Here is a 22,307-nt window from a genome sequence, read left to right on the forward strand (position 1 = left end):
TTACTTTATTTTTTTTTATTTCCATTTGAAAAACTGGCACAAAGCATTTAGAATGGGATTTTCATCAACTCCGTTATATTTAACGCAACAGTAACAATGCAAACAGAATAAATAAATCCTTATGGTGAAGTACATTCTCCTTCAACAGTGAGTACCTTTCAAGTCAGACAAGATCAGAAGAAGTAATGAAGAGAATTTTTATCAGACCAAATCATACCGTTGAACTTCACCCCCACAAATAAGGGAGACAGACAAGCTTTTGTGCACAGAGCCCTGAATCTATTATCTTCAGAAGCAGCATTTCTTAATGCGAGTCAACCACCATGCCTTTGTTTGTAGACCGCAAACAAAATGACTGCAGCTCTGAGATAATTAACTGGCCTCTCTATCACCACTAAATTCAAGTGGTTTGCATACACAGAGCAGAGCAGTCATTCTTTGGGTTGTTTGAGGAGAACCCTTTTTCCCAGAAGGTAGCTTGAGAAGTGAAGCTGATCTACTCGCTGGCTGCTGCCAAGGTCCAGTCCCACTCCTTACCCTCTACACAATATAGTTTCATTTAGCGAAAAATTATTAAGCACAGGAACTGGTTTTCTTACTCTCATTTGTGCAAGTAGATGAGGGACGAGGACTGATCATAAAGGGAAAAGTTATGGAACAGCTTTATTTGGGATTTGAGGGGAAAAAAAACAACAAACTTGGGACCTTCCACTGATGGTCAACAGCTTCAGACTGGTATCTCACAAAGAATTTGGCAAACACTGACAATATAGAAAGTAAGTCTGAATCTGTTAGCATTCCTGATAAAGAAATAAAGTCTATACTTCCCCCACATTTTCACAAAAGATCCATCATTTACATTTGTTCTTCCATTCAGGAGGTATTTTCTACACCAGAAAAGGTACTTTATCCTCTTCCTAGTACTGTCTTCTAGACTTAACTACACATTTTGGGAAAATCATGTAAAGTAGTTCACTCCACAGGGTAACAAACATTTTCTGTCTCCACGTGACACCCTGGCTATCTCTAGCATCATATTTAGCTTACAGAGTCTTTACCAAACCCCCTTATTTTTAGCTCTTTGATAAAGAGCTAAAAGAAGCATGACTGCTCCTTAGCATTGCACTAAAGCAAACTAATAATAATAGTAAGGCATACAAAGCTTCTGTAATAAGCGCTGAAGAGTACTTTCCCACAGGGTTTGATATGTATAATGTGAAGTTGTAACAATGCAGTGTACATTATTGCGATATGTAAATGAAAATTTACATATTCTGCAATATAACTGAATTTTATTTTCTAAATCCTAGTTTTATGGCAAATATTAACACTTGTTTAGGCTAAAAACTATAAAATTCATAATTATATAGCATAAATACAGATGTGATAAATGTGCAATGTACAAAATACCTAAATCACAATAAAAAGCAGCTCTGCAACTTTATGAAGAATTAGAATTTCATATACATACTAAACCACATGATTTCCAACCAAACTTGTAAGAGAATACTACTGTTGTTTCTAGAGCCAGTGTGCTATCTTCAATGGAAATTTTGTCAGGACTTTTAACTAAATTAATTTTTTTTAAATATATTAATAAACAGTACTAATCAAAAGGATTATTTCTTTTTAACTGCAAATCTTTTAAGAAAAGCATTGTCACAACATTTGTGACAATACAGAATATGTCAGTCTCAAGTAATACAGCAATTCTGACAGCATATGACAGGGAAGCTCACAAACAGACAAATTGTATAGCAAAGCAGATGCTATTCTTATATTGCCTGACCCTGGATCCCATCCCACCCATGCAACAGATCCAGAACAATTACATGGCAGCATAGGGTGTTATCAAGTCTTTGAAGGAGCATCTGGTTCAACTAATGTTTTCTCTACTCATTAATAAAAGGAACAAGCTGCAGTAACTCACAGTACAGTACGCTGTCTTGGCAACAAATTATGACCATTAACCTCATATAGTGATGAAGTTGCCAGAAAATATCCCATGCTTTGACTTTTTATATATGGTCTGTTCCCCACAACCAGAGTACTTTCTGGTGAGAAACACTAGATCTCTGTGGAAATAGCAATACCACACAGTCCAGCAAAATTCAGTATACAACAGTTAAACAGTGCCTTTGGGGGGAGTTGTTTTTTTGTTTTGGTTTTACTTTTTTAATTGGAAAAAGCTTTTCATAATCAATCCCAGATGAAAAGTTATTGTCAAATGTTTATTCTAATTTATGATACACACATATATGTGCACATACTGAAGGAGCCAAACTGTTCACCACAAATTTCTATAAAATTGTTTGGTCCTGATAACCCTCAGCTCATTGTTCCCAGCTGGAAAGCCTGTTCTTTTTAATAACCAGTTCAATAAACTGTAGAAAAATGCTTTGTATAATATAGTATTGCCATAGATCTGATGTTTGTCTCTATCATTACATATTGCATTCAATCAATTTACAAATGCCGTGTTCCTTTTGTGCTAGTTCTTCTTCTTCTGGCATCCTGAAGACAAATCTAAAGATCAATACCTTGTCTACTGAAAAAAAAAATATGGACATAAAAAATGAATAATTGTATTTATAATAAAAAGTCATAGTCCCCAAATGGATTCTACTAATGTTCAAATTAATTTTTCATCTTTAACACAAGATGAAAGCAAGTATCCTGCACAATGCAATGAGAAAGGCGGTGTTAATGAAAGTTCATGCTTATTGAAGAAATGAGCAAAGCCATGTAAAGTTACGGCATACGGTGAGGAAAACAACAATAAAGTAGGTCATTCACAAGGTATTTTCTACCGTATTAAAGAGCAAAAAGTCCATGTCAAAGAGCAGATGGATTTTCTTTAAAAGACACAACAGTTCTGCTCTGAACTATGGAAGCAGCAAGGCTCAGAATGAAATAAGTAGGAAAACAAGTAGAAGCTTAGCTCATGCTGGTTACATGAGATGATACAGTTTATCTTGTGCCTTTTGTGTGACAGAAACAATGCATTTGCTGACTACAAATACATCCCTCCCTGCACTATTCCAGCTAGTGAATAGCTATCTCCTCTGAAACAGCTACATAGCTGTTCAAGGGAGCCACAAATGACTTCTTTCACAATCACTCTTTGCAAAGCAGCAAGGTAAAAGAACTTAGAGGACACACGGACTCTGCTTTTCATAGAAAATGTTATTAGTACCTGCATAAGTGTACAAATCCCAGCAAGCTTACAGAATAACCAGCTCACTTCCTCCTCACTCCCACGCTGACTGCTAAGATGTGCACTGCATGCAGTATTCCCACCTAGACTCTTGGCTCCATAACAGTTCACAGGCATTAATAAAACAAAATCATACCATTTCTGTACAAAAGAGAAAATGAATGTAAAAACACACCCCAACATCCAATATATCATTAATCAAGACTGTCTCAAATATCACGTGCCTGGCCACTCTAAGAAAGACAAGTGGAAAGGGGCAGGCAAGCCCCAGTCTTCTCCTTTGACCTACATGCAAGAACAGGGCAGGTATGCATTCCTCATTCTGTTGAGTGACTTGATGTCTTCAGACAGACTCTGGTCAGACATCTCTGAGCCTTTAACCATTTCCCTGTTAGGTGACAGCAAAGGGACTGGATGTCCTGAGGGGAACACGCACTAATCCTGCACCCTGACCACGTGTACCTGTCCCCTTCCATTTGGTAGTGCCAAAAGAGGTGAACAAGTTTGCTACTGTTGTCAAACACATGCATGTATTTTTGCTTACACAGCAGAGATTCCAGTTTAATGCCAGCTATCCCCTACTCAATAGTGAGAACCAAGTTGCTTCCTGTTCAAGAATCTGCAAAAACTGCTCAAAGGAATCTCATTACAAACAAGTTCCTGTATCCATGAACTAACACACACTCATTAGACAGAAGTCTAATGCTGAGGCAAATGAGGCAGCTCTCGCCAGGAATGGGGGAACTCTTCCCTTACCATGAATAGCATGTTATTCCTATTCCTGCTTTTAGTTACTATTAGCACAGTTTGACTTTCAAGTGTCAAGCTGAATGCATGGGATTGGCAGCTGGAGATAAACAAAACAAAACTTTGTAATGTGTTAGCTGAACAAGCATGCTTTGGCATTGCTCAAATCACAAACACTGAACTCCACAAGACAATTTTGACTGATTTTTTTCCAGAGTATAGCCTTATTTTAAAACTATTAAAGCAAATTCACAGTTCCAATCCTACGTTCTGTTTCAAGATGGAATTTCAACCTTACCAGTTAATTAAAGCCACCACCTGGAGTGAGCTGGCTTTCAAACTGATTTCCTTTGTCTCTCTAATTCACACACATTAAAATTTTATTTTCTACTTGAATAAAGAAATGAAAAGGGATGTCACAAGTGTGCCAATGATGAGGCAGATAAAATTATTGCAATAAAACAAAGAAAATACACTTGTTACTGCCAGGTCTCAAGATGAATGCTGCATTATACAGACGTTTTAAAGGCTTATAACTGCAAATTGCTCTATTTTACACACTGTATTGTAGCCTTTGCATCAAGATCTTTTCTAATTTTTTCTTATTGCAATGAGAAAGGGAAAGGGTTGGGGTTTTATTACCTGAACAGTTACTCAATGGAGAAACAAAGACTACATCATATATTACAACACATGAGCTATTAAAACAATGTGACACTATAAAATATGCTGCAATACTCATTATGGGATAACAAAGCTAAACCTGAGCAAAAAAAATTATCTGCCAAACAGCAATAGCTGTACAACTAGAGTTTATAATCTTTAATTATTTAAGAAGGAAAGAAGCTTGTAATAATTAAGTTTTATAGGCTCCTTAAATTGTCATTGCCAGGTGCTCACAAAACTTTAAAACAAGGATCTTTCATCTGAAATAACTCTTATTTTTAACAACAGATTCAATTGTTCGCTTAACTGATTAATTAAAAAAAAATCATTAACTTTTTTTTTTTCTTCAAACTTCCACACACAGTACAGATAACATTTTATTTACTCTCTGATCTGGACAATGCGTATACCAACATTCTGCTCAGGTGTTTACAGGCTCTGCATCTTAGAGTCACTGATGTGATACCATCTTTAGAAAGCTTTGAAAATGTTGGGGGTTTTTTTAGGACAAATCTGTAAATGACATTGATTTACATCAGATACTTCAGAAACATGAAGTTGAGAAGAACTGTTCACTTAATTCACTACAATATATTGGTAAGATAGCAATATTTTAAAGTTTCTATAAATGCATAAAGATGCGTAGACCTTATAACCAACAGGTCTGACTAGTGGTACAGACACCATTCAAAGCAGGTGTAGAGAGAAGTTCTATATTGATTCTGTATCAAACAACTATAATCTACAGAAGTGGCAGGAGAAGAGAAAGGTCTCATGTTTTAGACAAAACACATTTACGGGTCTAACAAAATATATTAAAACTTACAAATTATAAATTACACATTAAATTATGAAAGAAAACATAAAAATACAGAAGAACAAGAAAGCTTCTAATAAGCTTCAGATGACTCTTCTTTTCCCAAAATACATTCAGCCATTGCCTAACTGACTCCCTACTAAAATTTTACCATGGACCTCAATGGAAATGTTCAGCCTTGAGTATTTCTGAAGAATTCCACCTCCAGCCACTGAAATCAGCACAAGTTACACAGCAGCAAAGTTTTGACTGGAAAATAACATGCCACACTACAAAATACACTAAATAGGTACATTTAGGAGCTTGCAGAATCAAGTTCCTATACAGTTTCTAATGAGAACTTTACTTGCAACATGAGGCTTCATTTTTTCCTGAGAAAATGTGCACACTATACAGATGGTTTATTTAATCTATTCCTACCTAAATTAATCAATCTGTCCCCAAAAAATAAGAGTCTTCATAACAGTCTTCATTAACGGTTGGACTCGATGACCTTAAAGGTCTTTTCCAAACTAAAGGTTTCTATGAGTCTATACAGGATTGTGCTGCCATTTGCCAAATTGTGTACCTTTAGTTAGGAGAATTCGAAAATCTGCTGTAAAGAAGTTACCACATCTAAAAATAAGTGACATTATTAAAAAGGAAGCAGGATGTGCTATTTAGCATAATATGAAATTTAAACAGTACTTTCTCAGATACACTTTAAAATGCTTTTAGTAGCACCTGGTTGTTTATACATCTTCTGTGATGAAAAGGTCAATAGAAATTCACCTCTGAGGTCACAGTTGCTAAGCAACCATTTTCGGCAATTCTGCAACACCGATCAAGCGTATTACGTTCCACTGCCTGGTTTCAGAATAAACCCACACACCATCCTACCTGGCCTTCAAAGCGCACCGAGCTTCTGCCGTTTTCCCCAGAGCGCCGGCACCCATCATCAAGGCGCTGCTTGGAAGGATACGTCCTGGGACCACCGGCTTGCGGTTCACCAGAGCAAAGGAGAGCTCAGTCTTCAGGAAGACCACAGAGGGCTTAATGAGGTGCTGCCCAAATCTCAGCATGATAAATGTTAATCTTCAGGGTCTGAAAAAGACAATAGTTAAGATAATTAAGGGACTCACTTTGCCTTTCCAAACAACAGGAATAAGACAGCCAAATTGTTTTAGGCAGCTTCTGAAAGAGAGCATCTCCTGGGCTCACCAGGGCATTGGGTGTTTTGGAAGGGTTGGCAAGGCTTTCCTACAAGTATCACATCTTTGAAGGCGTGGTGGAAAAGGCTTTCTTTCCAAAGAAAAACTCTTAAGTATAATTTCTTAAACCCTTTTCTCATCATTTTGGCAGGGCTACAAAATTCTATACAGAGGATGTCACTTCTCCCTCTCATTTTCATTTGTTCTGCATTGTATACATTTGGGTCATATGTTCTTGGAGAAGCACGAACAGTATTCCACATGCCCTTTGCCACAATGCAAATCAATGCCCACAGGACTTACAAAATAAAGAAGGCACATTTTCTAAATCAATCCCTCCCTAAATACCTCAACTGAAGAAATACTGACAAATTAAGGAAAGTACATTTACTCATTTTCCATGCATGCTTTCTAGTTCGAGCAACTGAAATGTGAAGACAATCAATAGTTGTGTGCAACATTTTCTCTTACAGAAAGAAAGCCAAAGATTTCCACTTTCATTCACTGAAGTTTTCAATCGTCCTGATGAGAATAAAAATCCTTCTTAAGTAGCTAAGGCACAATCCTAACAGTGTCTATTTTAGGTCTTTAAGCCCTAGAGTATTTAAAGTATTTAATCAATCAGAAATATCCAAGGTACTGCAGGGTAAAAGATGAAGTAACAAAGATTTCATGTGACAATACTTCAGACACATCGAAAGCATTACACTAACACTACCTCACTTAAACAAAGTGACTATAATCAGAAAATACAGTTTTATAATTTGCTTCAGCTGAGGAAAGATACTGTTAAAGTCATGGAGGATCTTTTGCGGCAGTTCTTTTCTTGCAAGCCTACTGTGTTCGGTAAGACACAAACTTTGTTCTTATTCTAAAAGATTTATCATATTTAAGGACCCACTCCTTGTATCTGCTCCAATAAAAGGGCATACATATAACAACGCCCTCTAAGTGCACACACTTTGAAAGTGTCTGAGAAGTGCTTGTTCATTGGAAGTTCGTTCTGGCATTTTAGCAATCTGATTCCACAGAAGAACTTAACTAAATTAGATTAAGGATAGCAGATGCATCTAGCCAGGTTTTCTACCAGAAAACCATGTATAAAATTAGTATAAGATATAGTAACCAGTCAGATGACATATTCAAGCAATAACCATTCTCTAAGCAGACACCATGTCTTGTTTTATTTTTGAAAATCACAGATGAAAGGAAATGCTTGAACAGACCATAGAAGAGGGGAGATATTAACCATCCCTGATTCAAAGATCTGAAAAGATTATACAATTATTCTTTCCCATAAAGTCAACAGAAGATTAGATGTCTGAGAAGATGTGTCCCTTAACATACATTAAACCTGAAAAGCAACAACATACAAAAATCAAGTCTCTTTAGCTACTAGAAGAATCATTTACTAGAGGAAACACCTGCTGTCTTCTGCTGATGTCTGAAAAAAATAACTATTACAAACTTCAACCAATCTTCCTCATTTCTCTTAAGCAGTCCATCAGCAACACCCCCTGTAGGGGTTTCTCATTCTGATTAAAACATACAAGAATGGTTCTACATGATACCATAGAGAGACATGGGTCTCTTTGCAATGAAGTGTTTCTGATAAAGGAGCGGAACACGTTAAGTAGCCAGGACTACCATCCAGTGATGAAACTGTAAGCTAGCTGCTCCGGTAGCTGGAAAATCAAACGTACCACCGCGGTTGCCATTGCATGTAGCAATACACTGGACAGAAACAAAAGTACTAATGATCATTTCTTCTTCTGTCTTCCAGGCTACCAATAACTCAAAGCACTGTCTAGAGACACAGAACAGACTTAAACACAGAAACAAGGCTTCAAAATAACAGATGCCGATTTTAAAATCTGATGCTTTGAAATTCAATTTCAGGTGGCAGAGAACCTGAGATTTTGATAATCACCAAGTGCTGTTTGCCACCATAAGCAAAAAACAATAAACCACAGCAGGATAAGGTTGATCACATTGGAAATAAGGCCTGGGTCCCATGCTTCAACAACTTAGACGCCAGGAAAGCTGAAAATTGATGAGCTGATGTTTTTTTATTCTAATTATCTATCTAAAATTACTAGGATCTCCTATGGGTCTTTATCAGATTAATGGGGACTCTGAAACTCACTGTTAAAAATAACCAAATCCCACTCTAAAGTGTATGTTGCAAAATTAGTTGCAGAATGGAACAAATATTGATAATTACAAGATCCAAGGTTAAAGCTGTGTTAAAGGCTTCATGTTAAGGGCAAGGGCATCCCCTGAGGTAAAAGTTTTGCTTAGTCAAAACACCACTGCAAGCAGTAGATTTGTGACAGAAAGGGGCCATACTGGAGAGTTCGTAAGCTTATTATTACCACATTTTTATTTGAACAAGAAATCCAATATGAAGATCTTTTCTTCTGACTTAAATATTTACATATCCTAAATATTATACTATATATCTAAATATCCTGCTATCCTACCCAATATCCTACTATCCATATGATAAAAATTTGTTTCTCTCTCCCCTTTTAATGCTCAGAATTTGGATTCCTATTTAGATTTAATGGCAGACTACTAATCTGGCCTTAACAGCTCAATTCAACATCTGCAAACAAAAGATGTTAAATTCATGAGAAAGTTTTCAATATCTCAAAATGGGAAGAGCTAGTGCCATGAAGCAGTGGTTAAAATGAACCAGAATGATGGAATGGAACCCAAACTCCAAAAGTGACATTTGAGTTTACCTGAAGTTGAGCACAGCACTATAGCTGGTAGGTACTGCTCCAGCAGATAACCTGTGGCAGGCAAGGAAGTGGGAGAATTCCCTCAGCCCAAGAACCTTATTCACAACTGGAAATCAAGACCACGACTCTACAGATCCCTATATAATCATAGACTGTTAGTGTAACCTCCAATGAACCTAAAGAGAATATGTCTGCAATCCACAGAAACACCGTAAATAAGAAGTGTCTCTTGAGAATATTCACCATCATCTAGACCCTACCAGCTACTGACCATAATTTCATCACATAATTTATGTTAAAATTAACCCTATTGGGAAAAATACATATCTGATGGCTCTATCAGAAGAATGCCATACACGCTTTTTCATACCTCAAGACAGATTTAAAAAAAAAAAAAAAAAGTCAGTTGAGTTGACATCCTGTATAAATACATTAAACATTTGCCAAGATAAACACGTGCAACATTATTAGCCACAGAGTTTAGGTCATCATTGCTCTCCAGTATTGATGGATGGATAGGGTGGGCTGACCCTGCCTGATGCCAGGTGCCCCCCCAAGCCGCTCCATCACTCCCCTCCTCAGCTGGACAGGGGAGAGAAGATAGAACGAAAGGCTCGAGGGTCGAGACAAGGACAGGGAGATCACTCAGCAATTACCGTCACCGGCAAAACAGACTCAACCTGGGGAAAAGTTAATTTAGTCTATTACCATTTAAATCACAGTAGGATAACGAGAACTAAAAAGCAAAACCTAAACACACCTTCCTCCCACCCCTCCCTTCTTCCTGGGCTTAACTTCACCCCCGGTTTTCTCTCCCTCCTCCTCCCCAGCGGCGCAGGGGTGCAGGGAACGGGGCTGGGGTCAGTCCATCACACTCTGTCTCTGCTGCTCCCCCCTCCTCAGGGACAGGGTCCTCACCCTCTGCCCCTGCTCCAGCGGGGGTCCCTCCGGCACAGCCGGCTCCAGCGGGGGTCCCCGCGGGGGCACAAGCCCTGCCACAACCCTGCTCCAGCGCGGGCTGCCCGCGGCTCACAGCCTCCTTCGGGCATCCCCCTGCTCCGGGGCCCTCCCCGGGCTGCAGGTGGGGATCTGCTCCCCCTGGACCTCCCTGGGCTGGGGGCACAGCCTGCCTCACCGTGGGCTTCACCACGGGCTGCCGGGGAATCTCTGCTCTGGCGCCTGGAGCCCCTCCTGCCTCCTCCTCCCGCACTGGCCTTTGGTGCCTGCAGAGCTGTTGCTCTCACATATTCTCGCTGCTCTCCCCAGCCGCAATTGCTGTTGCGCAGGTTTTTTCCCTCTTCTTAGATACGTTATCCCAGAGGTGCTACCACCGTCGCTGATGGGCTCGGCCTTGGCCAGCGGCGGGTCCGTCTTGGAGCCGGCTGGTGCTGGCTCTGTGGGACATGGGGGAAGCTTCCAGCAGCTTCTCACAGAAGCCATTCCTGTAGCCTTCCCGCTACTAAAACCTTTCCATGCAAACCTACTACAATGAATATCTTCAATGCTTCAAAAACAACTAGAAATACATTTTCAGCAAATGCTAAATGGATCCATACACAGATTCTGTGCACCACAGAATCTATGTATTCATAATACACCTACCACATGCTTCTTATTTCACTGCCATCTTGTTAAAAAAAGTCCAGAAAGGTTCAGTAAAGTAAAATCAGTGGCCTCACACCTCACCAAGCAACAGTTTGAAGAATCAGGTTACAGCCCAACTTGGTTGACCCAGAATTATTAGAACATTTTTAGATCTCATGCATAGGATTAATTAATACATTATAACCTTTTCTATTTGCTTCCTATACAATAATATATCTGAATAATGTATTACTATCTCTTGACTCGGACTAAGTACAGCATGTGTTTCAAACAATTGTGTCAGCTGTATTGGTTGTGCTATGTAATATTGCAGGGTTTCCAGTGCTGTTCTCTCAAATTCTGAAAAGGGATTATGGGAATTTTTTTTTTTCTTAAACATTTATTCATGATCTATTATATATTACTTAAGCTGTTTTCTGCCCTTGTGATCCTCTGTGTTTTTCTGAAAAGCATGATCATCTGTGCTCAGAACCAATACAAATGCTAAAAAATATATTAGGGAAATGAGTAATGGGTACAGCTGAAAAATCTGTGTCTGTGCAGCAACACACTGCAGCGAGGCTGGAATATTCCAGAGTGCAGCGAGGCAGGAAACTGCTACCAGCAGAGCAAGTTTTTAGTCCTATGAATACTACCTGCTTATTGCTTGAATGGCCTGTAAACAAGCAGAAACCAATACAGTAGAGATGCATGCATGCAGGTCATAAGATGCAAATAGCGTTCGCACAATTTTTCCCAGCTGATTGGGGAAATCGCCTCACTAAGTCTGTGCCTCCAGGGATTTCCATTTTTCACATAAAGAGGAGTTCATTGCCACCTAAAACGGAAACTAAATATAATTGGTGAAAGATGCTTCTTCTTTAATGATAGTAGTCTTTCTAATCCCCAGTAATAAGGAGAACAATTACATACTAATGTCAGAAAATGAAAGAAATCCATTTCTGGTAAAATTTCAGCCCAGTTTAACACAGTTGCTATTCTGACTATTCAGATGAAAAGTGTATTTACTCTTCTTCGTATTGCACATATACATTACATTGCCTATTTCATCTGCCTCATTTTCCTAATTAAATTTCCTTCAAGCTGTGTTCTTGCAGTTGTAGGTAGGAATATAGTATTAAAGGCTAACACAGCAAGTACACTAATTTTACAGCCAGAACAGATCTCAAATTTGTATAACCTGTGCTAGAAAAAAAATATTACACTGGCATTCTACATTATACCCTGAAAAATAAGAGTGTTAAAATTAAGAAAAATGTTGAGATACGCTGAAATATTTTCACATATTTTTACAGTTTTGTAAAATTTCAAAACTGGGCACATTGCATTTGCCTAGCCTTTATAATTACTACTTATACATTTAATGTGTTTTTGAGAAGAAATTGAAACACAGTTCTCAATTCTCCAAGTTTATTTGGGTTTGGGGGCTAGGGGTTTTGTTCTGTGCTTCATTTTTTAAATAATGTAAGCTGTAGAATCATTGGTGCCAAATACACAGGGAGAACTCTGAAGAGAAGATTAAGATCACCTAAAAACAGGTCCCTAGGACATCAGAGTAGGTGTCTGGTTGTTACATGTCATCTCTAGAGTCAGAGACCAATAGCCTGGAATACTGTTGGGAACTACTTTTTCTGTACTGACTGTAAGGAGTGATGGCACTATAAAGGCTGTCTTCCTGCCTCCATAGATCTCCCCACTGGATGCTTAATTGAGATGGTGCTGGTACTCCAACATGCCTCTTTATCATGCCATTACTTGTCTTAATGACAAGGTGTTGAGATCACCACCCGCTGGGAACCAAGCTCAAGACTTTTGCTGAGCAATCACGTGAGCACTGTTCTAGGAAAGCGACAAATCCAATAGTAAAGGGGCTAACACAAGACAATGCAAAATGGGCTGCTAACTTAAAATGTGTATGTTCAAGAAAAACAATTACAATACCATTATCTCTCTGCCCTAATATAAATGAATATTTTAGAAACATTATGAGGAGTATTCTTACATTTTAGTTTGTCATTTTACCATATTAACGTCACCCGTTCATTGATTTTGACACTTATGGTTCTGCTACTCAATTGTCACTGTAAAAACTGTGAAAATTTATATGGCAAAATGAAAACAAGTTAGCTGATCTTTTTAACATCTTACAAAAAAAAAGATTTTTTTTTTAATTTTATCAGCATATTTATTTATTAGCAAGGTAAGACAACTTGTGTCACGCATTGTAGTTAAGGGAACAAAGTAACTCGCCAGGAAATGACATTTATGGCCAAGTTCAGATTTTTCAATCACATTTTCTAAGCTGCTCTCTATCCTACAAAACTGTATCCTTAAATGCACATTTGGCATTTTTCCCTCTAAAAGGTTTGATTATGTGGAAAGTGATATTTCTACTTAGCTGAATTCTGCACCATATTCAAGAAGTGATGGTACAATGAAGAACTGCCCCGCATGCCATCTCCCCTCTCTTCATGCTTTATTATTTTTCACTCATTCCTTCCCATCACTGCCACTTTGTGAGGATGAAATCTACACAATTCAGGATATTACTTATTTAACTCAAGCACATAGCAATGAATGTCCTTGTTCCTAGCAGCCAGGATTTTCCATTTTGATCAAAGTATAAGAAATAATTTTATTCTAAAATCACTCAGTTTTTCTACTAGGCCTTTGTCCCTAGAGCCACTTTATCTCCCAGCATTCTCCCCTCCCACCCTTGTACAAGATTTAACTACTTATTTTGAGTTCTTCCAGTTTCAGAAAATGGCCTCTAATTAAAAAAAAAAATCCCTCTCCCTCTCAGTGAGCCAAATTATCGCATACTACTGCTATTTCTGTACTGAAAAAGCCAAGAAGAATTACAAAACTAGAAAAGGTGCTCAAGTATCTTTGACAGCCATAGCCTAGATTCTCTCCATGGGGATGGTATTAAGTGCTCTACATGGGGTTGAAAGGAAAAGCTTGTGTGGATTATTTTCCATTTTCGCCACCCACAGCAGCTACTGAACAGAAAGCCCATTAAATGTGATGCATGCAACCAGTCCTGGCGATGTTGACAAGGACCGATTTCTCACGTCATATACAGATTATGATGGACTTGAATTCACTACACGTGGCTTCCCCTGCTTAATCTAGCAGGGAACAAAACATCAAAATTATTACTGTTTAAATATATTGCTATTTTCTTAGCATGGTCAATCAAGCTAAAATACCCAGAAGTAAAATAGACTGCGGTCTGTTTGCATAGTACCTCAGCACCTTAACGCGTGTGATGCTAAGGGTCAGCATTTTCAATCCCATAGCCCACCTTCCTCCCCTTGCAGCTGGTCCCTTTCACCCAAGCTGCAGCAGCATTTCCCAGTCCCTCTAGGACAGTATTTTTCCATTCTGCTCTGTCAGTGTTGATCTCACAGCCTTGCACCTGAAAGCCCTGGTATTGCTGTTATGGACGAGTCTCCTAGGGTGTGACTGTGACCACCAGGAGAATCATCCCTTCCTTCGCGCTCTTCTCCTGTTGCTTGTTTGTAGCTTTTGGGTTACACTAGTGGACCCAAGAACGTGTCTACACAAAGCTTACCAACCAAGCAGCACCCAACCCTGAGCACAGCACGCTCGAGTTCACATCAGTAGCACCATGAGCAGGAATGTGAAGGAGGCCTGAGTCAGGCCTGATGAAAACTAGATAGTTCCAAATCTTACTGGGTCTGTTCCTAGTTGTACTGGATCTGACTGGGATGGGGTTAACTTTCTTCACAGATCCTGTGTGGTACTGTGTTTTGGCTTTGTGACTAAAACTGTACTGATAACAGACAGTTTGACTATTCCTGTACAAGGCCTCTTTTTTTTCCCCACTTTGTCCACCAGCACCGAGTTGATATATGTCTTCACCTGTGGTGCCTGACGGTAAAGCTGCATACCTCTAAATCTGTCTCAACACCCTTTGCACAACCAGTCTAGCCCTCGACATCATATATTAAAATGGAAGGTGCACAAAATGAAAACAGAGCACTCCTAGCGTATTTAATAGCTACAGATAAAATACAATACTAGCATACAGTGATTGTATTGGGATCTGAACTTACAGCCCCCAGAATAAAGCAAAACTCAGATCCATTTTAAATGCCAGTATAGACAAGTTACTTTTTAAAGGGAGCCTTACATGCTACTGAAACATCTTCCTGTTACCTCCCTTTGGATCTTCATCTGCTTTGGTTCCCTTTCCCTTTTATTTATTTATTTATTTATTGTTAAAGTAAACTTTATACATTATTTTTCAAAATTGTTCTTTTTCAAGCATTTAACAGCTTATCTACTGCACCTGATAAGCTAATGTGTGGGTACACACAGGTGCATGTATGTAAGCCTATACTCCGTTTCCTCTCTCCTAGTCATCTTTTCTGTCATTGCCATGACTTTTTAAATCTTCATTTAAAAAAAAAAAATAATAATACCAAAACAAAATCCCAAAAAACAAACACTCCCCCCAAAAAAACAGCTTCCCCCACCAAAAAAAAGGCCCCAACCCACCCCAAAACAATTAAAACTTCCATACACCTAGGTCTTTTGTTGACCAAGATACAAACATCTAAAAGGAAGAGAACAGCTCTGTAACAACACTGTAAAGCAATCACATTGACAAGTTAATCAACAAATGCAGTATCAAGCTAGATACAAAAAGAGATATACCATCCATAACAGATGTAGAGAGCATAAATATTTTTAAATGCCGTAGAAGTAGTTGTCAAATTCATTTCTATAGCAAGCATTTTAGAATACAAATTAGGCCAACTTGTTTGTTTCTTATAATTTAGGTAAAGAGTGCAAAGTTACACACAATAAATGAAGAGGTTTGTAGAGGCAAAAGAACTGTGTAATGTATTAAACAAAGAAAAATGAGGCCTTAGAAGAGTCATGAAAGCACTAAACACACTCTTCATTCTTCAACTGCCCATATGTGTATCATGTTCACTAGAAGATGACTCATATAGCATTTAACCATATAGAGAAAATAATTCTGCCAGTGGAAGCTCATTGTACCTCTGCACTCAAGTAACAGCTCAACTTTTATATATACTAGGACGTGTTTCCAAATATCACATTCATAATTTATTTGCTATTTGACAACTTAGCTATACCTGCAACTTTGATTTTTTCAAAAAAACTTTTATGATGACTAACATATAACAAAATTCCTGTCTTGCATTATACTGGAGTTGTTTTATGTCCATTTTATGCCAGAACACATAAGCATGAACTTACCACACCACAATATTACGGAAGCTACCTTTCAAACAGAATCAAAACCCCAATACTTGATCTAGAGTGTCACAATCTTTTCTGCCAGATGTCTGTGCTGTCTTCCTCATATTAGCAGAGATGATTCAAGATTATAACTCTTCCTTCCACCATCATTCAAGATGACATGAATCCAAAGAAAAGTCTGATAACTATGAATTTTTCAAAACCCATGTACTATATCAGTGATTTTAAGTTTTTTTAAGGAAGACATTTTATGAAAAGGGATACAATCATTGGTTTAACCCCTTCATTGACTTCTACTGAAAGAGCAAAATATGTATAAATGTACATATACAATACAATAAATGGCCTTCACAAACTTTTCCTTAGTGTTAATCTCCTAGAAAAAAAAAAAATTCAAAACAAACTCACACTATATTTTAAACATTGTCTAATAACTTGCATGCACCATAGCTATTATCCTGATGCATGGAGAAATCTGGGTTTTGGTTTTGCCTCTGCAAGTCATTCTGATGAACGAGACCTTTAGAGTTGTAATAACTACTGTGAGTAATGGAACAACCAATGGCTTTTATTAAGAAGGAACACTGAATAATGTATTACCAACACTAAGATCAGGGGAAAATACATTTTTATCAGGCAAAAATATTAATATCAATCATGCCATTTTTTAAAGCAGAAAAATGAAAGGCAGAAAAGGAAAAATTTTAAAAAATGCTACACAGTATGCAGCAAATGGCAGAAATTATACTGTGAAAATCCTTTTTTCTAGTGTGGTTACCTAGGGCTACATTACATGTTAAAGGAACAATAAAAGATTGTGACATTTCTTGAGATATATAAGTGTAAGGAAAACTACACTGGTGAAAGGAGAGATGGGGGAGGAAGGTCGCTATAGAGACTAGCACACTGCACATTGAAACACTTGAGCTTAAGCTCATTTCTTTTGAGGCTACAAACTAAGAGAGCTGACATGATGGAACAACTAGGAAAGTTCTTTTGCTAAACCCTTCAGTGGAAAAAAGTGGCTTTAAAAATGTGGAGAGAAGAAAAAGCTGTCATGTTTTAGCATTCTTATTTATTACTTATATAGCACTATATAAAGCCACTTTATAGGGCTTAGAAATACACACCAAGACTAAGCCTTCCCCTGAAGTGGCTTACTATTTCCTTTGAGTGAATGCAATTTGGGCATCTATAGTATTGGACAGAAGAAACGGGCCCAAAAGAGTTGCAGAAAAGCTGCAGGGAGCTAAGTGAAAAGATTGAAGGAGTAAAAGTCCATGTGGAGAAGAGAGAAATGGCTCTTACCAAAATTCTGTGATGGTATAAACCAAAGCACAATCAGAAAGAGAGAGCACAGAGTGTGCTATGGCAGAAGGATGGTCCAGACAGCTCTGGGCTGGCACGAGGTGAGACCACAGCAAGTGTGCCATGAGCAAAAGATGTTGCATGGTGAGTTTCCAGACACAATCCAGAATTTTTTAAGTTATGCCACTGAGAAACCAGGTACGTCACTTAAAAAAACCCTATGGATTCACTTCACACTTTAGAAGATCAGGTTTTTTGTATTTTATTCTTTTGTCCTTTAAACTTTTTGATACTTAACACCAGGGAAACCGAAAGATGCAAAAAAGTTTTGCCTTCTTCAGATGAAACTACTTTAGTTAAATGACTGCAGTTAAAAGAAATCCAGCCTTACTAAAAAAGAAAATTATCAACAGAAAGACTGAGGCAGTTGAGACTTCTGAAAACTCTAAGAAAAGAAAAAAGCCACACATATACAATGACTTCTGACTGGAATTTTTGCCCATGTAAAGAAAAATAAGACACAAACATTAAGAAAAAGTCTGGGATTAGCATTACCATACTTAATTTCATTCTGAGTGCAACATATTAATATTAGACTGTGGATATGCCTCTGTAATACTACAGATTTGTTATATTTGGAGCAATGCCTGTGATACCCAAGTGTCTCCAGAAGCATTTTATCTTGCTGAATTAATAAATGTAACACAAACATTTAGAGGAAAATGCAGACACTGTACTTCACTTAACAATTCCTTAGGCATAGAGATGAAGAGAGTCATTTCGTGAAAATTTATTGTTAGATTTACATTTATATATAGTTAATAATACTAGGTAGTGGGTTCTTTACATTTATGTCTAATGCTCGATGTTGGAATCTTTAAGACATTCCATTAGCTTTCATTTTACCACCCTACATATGTACGTGCTCTCCAAAATAAAGCCATTTAAACCAGGTTGTTCCATGGGCACTGGCATTCATGAAGCCTTGCTTCAAAGGATTTATGGTGCCATCTTTCCTCCAACACCCAAGAACAAGAGCCCTCCCCCATGGCCCTTAAGAGTATCCCAGCCAGGTAAATAATAGCAGTGCTGTGGTTAATTGAGATTTCTGCATGTGACGAGCTGCCAGCCCAGAGGTGCACGTTGACTGCTGACAAGCAACATGTCCAACAGTTGACAGGAAAAAGATGCTCACATCATGATAAAGCAGGTCAAGGCCACTGCCCAAAACAAGGCTGTTATAACTGTACAGTCTAATTCTATGACCACCATGTACACGTACATACCTAACAACAGTCTACAGAATTCAAAGATGAAGTGCTTTTTTCATGCTGAAATTTGTTAGATTTAAAAAATATATGTTTATACAATAGTCACTGACAAAATGCAAGCGTGCATGACTTTTTCTTACTATTTCTGGTTCAATTAAACCAGTAGGACTGCAAACTGCAAGCAAACAATGGTGGAAAGAAAAGAGAAAATAGCTGCAAATGCACAAAATGGTTAGTAACTCTTTAAAAAAAAAAAAAGGGAAAAAAAAGAAAAAGACTGTACAGTTTAGTAAACCAGTTGAAGAAAGGTAGTCATGAGGAAAGGAACTTGTCTGAGAGAAGGAGGTTGTACACTTTTCTAGGTTTAGCTTTCCCTCTCTGCACATATTTTCCCTATGATTTTCCACAAATGCTCTCTGTATACTTGACCATATGTTCCAAAAATGGCAAATAACATTCCTGATTTCTGGCTGCTTCCCTGTCTTTGTCAAAGATACCTGTGGCAGCGATCATAGCGTTCTGCATTGTCGTACAGTGCCCTATGAGGTACTCGGTCAGCAAGGTAATCTTGAGTGATAACTTGGTTGCAAGTCAGCTGGAAGAATAAGCAAATTTTGGAACAGGGACCAAACTCACTGTTAAACCAGCAATAAAGCATGATGGGAACCTACTTATAGTTTACTGTGGTTGGTTAGATAATTCTGAACACGATGACTTAACTAAATGTAGGCAAAAAATAGGCCTATTTTTTTTCAGGAGATGTTCTGGTAGCAGAAAATCGACCCTACTAGGGTTATATCAAAATACATCTATTTACTGAACATGACCCCTTTTCATAAGATACCTTCTGCTGAGAAAAAGTGGGTTGCAGTTCCTGTCATCTAATACACACATGCATTCGATTTAGTCCAGTGAGATACTAACCCTAAGAGGTTTGTGTTTAGATTTTAGCAGTAAGACCTGACTATTCTTCCTCTCCTTCTCAAACAAGAGAGTAGAATTTCCTTGTAAAGCCAACATGAGGTTTGTCAGAGCCTTTAATGGGCACAGACCTCAAAACATACGTGACAGATGCTTATAAAAAAAAGGGTCAATGCAGGCTTTGTCCACTTCAGCCTAAACTTTTGTTGGGAACATTGCCATGGACACAATCATGCTAGGGAGAATTTGGTTTTGATGTTTTCTAGAAAACATTGCTACAGCAACAGGTCTAAGTGAATCCGTCTCCCTGTATTCAACCGTCTGGACTTTGGAGAATAGGCCTTAGTGTTATGTCCTGATGTAACAGTAGTGAAACCTGGGCTCTCAAATAGGAATAACAGAGGATAATAGTTTCTCTGCAACATTGTAATGCTACAATAAGCCTTATCTAGAGTAGGACAATGACTACTACACTACCTGCTGAAATAGCCATCATTGTTGCATGCATCTCCCAAGCACATTTTATATTTAAATATGTTCACCTTAAATTGCTTTCTTTATGAGTCTTTTTCCATTGTAGACATGAGCTCTTAGCAAATTAACCACTAAAATGTATCATACAGTTTTCTAGCTTCAGTAGGTTATTTTCAGAATCAGGACTTCAGTCCAGTATTTTGTCTTTTGATTAATTTAGACAAACAAAAGAAGTCAAAGATAATATTTTCAATACTCTTAAAATCAATTTTCAAAAACATAGATGTAATAAGGTATTTTCTCTACTGTCATATCTGCAGCAGAAATACAGAAAAGCCAAAACCAGAGGGGAAGATGCTGTTGTAAAGAGCCTAAACATGCGTTTTTAAATATAATGGCCAGCATCTGCTTTTGTAAAAGATTAAGAATTCCTTAAAATTTTTCTTTAAACACAGGAAAATTTTTAAGGGCACAGAATTTCTACAAGTATATTATTTTAATGGTCATATATCATAAGTACATTACATAGCATGTACTAATTGTAAGATTTAACAGTAAATGCATATCATTCTCCAGATTGCTCTTTACTTCATATATCCTGAAAAATATTCATTTTAATCTGTAACTACCCTAAGGTTCCTGATTTTTTTTCTTTTAGACAATAGCCTATATGATTGTTTTTTGACCTAGTCTCATCATACACAATTTGCATGAGTCACATAATCAAGCCATAAAATAAGCAAACAATTTTGTATGTTTTTGCTGTATTTCTGACATCCTTTCCAACTCTGCATCACTTCAGGCATCGACAAAAAAAATGTTTCAGTGTCGCTGCTTTTAACTTTTCAAGATTTAAAAAAAAACCACACATTTGTGGTCACACAGTAAACTGGAATAACTAAGACAGTATTATGTTCCCATTTGTCAGTAAACCTGTTAACATTTTAAATCAGAATTGGGTGCCAGATGACTGGTCTGGAACTAATTCTGGAACAAATTTCTGTATAATCTACTGAAAGTGCTTTGGAGTTCCTTGCCAGCAAGATTTTCTAGTAAGATACTCATGAGTAATTAGGAATCTACAGACATGATTAAATCTTAATTTACAGTCTGCAGGATGAATGTTTAGGCTGAAGTGCAGCAAACTGGCAGAGAACCGAAATGGAGATCCCTCTGTAGGTTCAAGAATTTGGTTGCCATTTGTCAAACCTGAAGCTCTGATTTATTTGTGAATTCCTCAGAGTGCATTGGTTTCCACTGGACAGATAACTCATAAAACAGACTGCTAACTTGGTTCCACAGCCCTCTACTTGCAGGCCTAACAGCTTGAGTACCGATGTCAAATATTTCACAGAAGGTGGGCATAAATTGGTTATTTCTAATGAAAACTTCAGACTATCATTGCACCTCTTAAATAATGGATTTAATTTGCCTGGTCTTTATTATTTAAAAGGTCATTTACTTGATACATATGTACAAGACAAGCTACCCAATAGATAGTTATACTTAGCCAAGCAAAGTTCTCACAGTCATTTTTTCCTCAACAGCAAGCAGTTGTTCTGTAATGAATGCTACAGAAATACCATAAAGCTCTCGGAATAGCTGGTTCTAAGCAGCCTGGAAATGGTTACAACTGTAAACAAAAGAGATTTTGACTGAAACAACTGAAAAAATAATTTTCTCTTGTTGCTATAACAGATGTATTGGCTTACTCAAGTGCACTTTATAGCCAGGACAAAACCTCCCAACTTCCTATACACGGAGTAGCCTTCCTGGCACAACAGGAGGAATGTAGTCTAATAAGAAGCTAAATGTAGGCTAACGCTAAAAAGATATTTAAAGAAAGTGCTTCTATGACTAGCTAGGCAATTACGACATACATAGCCACTGTTCTGATAGGCAGAACCACACTGAGCACAAGAAAGATTTCACTTCTCTATTGTCAGCTAAAGATTTCAAAGAGCTTTGGAAAAATACATAGAAATATTCACCTTATGGATAAGAAAACAAAGCACAGATAGGAGAGCAAAAATTCCCAGAAAAGGACACAATAAAATATTTTTTTCTTGGCCAAACTAATCA

At 37.8% G+C, this 22,307-nt stretch overlaps 1 protein-coding gene across 3 annotated transcripts in view; it reads right to left on the reverse strand.

Annotated features, from left to right (window-relative positions):
• The window catches only part of FHIT (fragile histidine triad diadenosine triphosphatase), a 661,182-nt gene that overhangs the window by 424,417 nt on the left and 214,458 nt on the right, over positions 1 to 22,307 (reverse strand). For all 3 annotated transcript variants that reach the window (XM_080382945.1, XM_080382944.1, XM_080382946.1), the window contains one exon: positions 6,409 to 6,530. In XM_080382945.1, the coding sequence (XP_080239071.1) occupies positions 6,409 to 6,508 (100 nt within the window). In that variant the 5' untranslated portion in view covers positions 6,509 to 6,530. The remainder of the gene's footprint in view (positions 1 to 6,408; positions 6,531 to 22,307) is intronic.

The sequence above is a fragment of the Falco punctatus genome, assembly GCF_963210335.1.
Source record: "Falco punctatus genome assembly, chromosome: 4".
NCBI lineage: Eukaryota > Metazoa > Chordata > Aves > Falconiformes > Falconidae > Falco > Falco punctatus.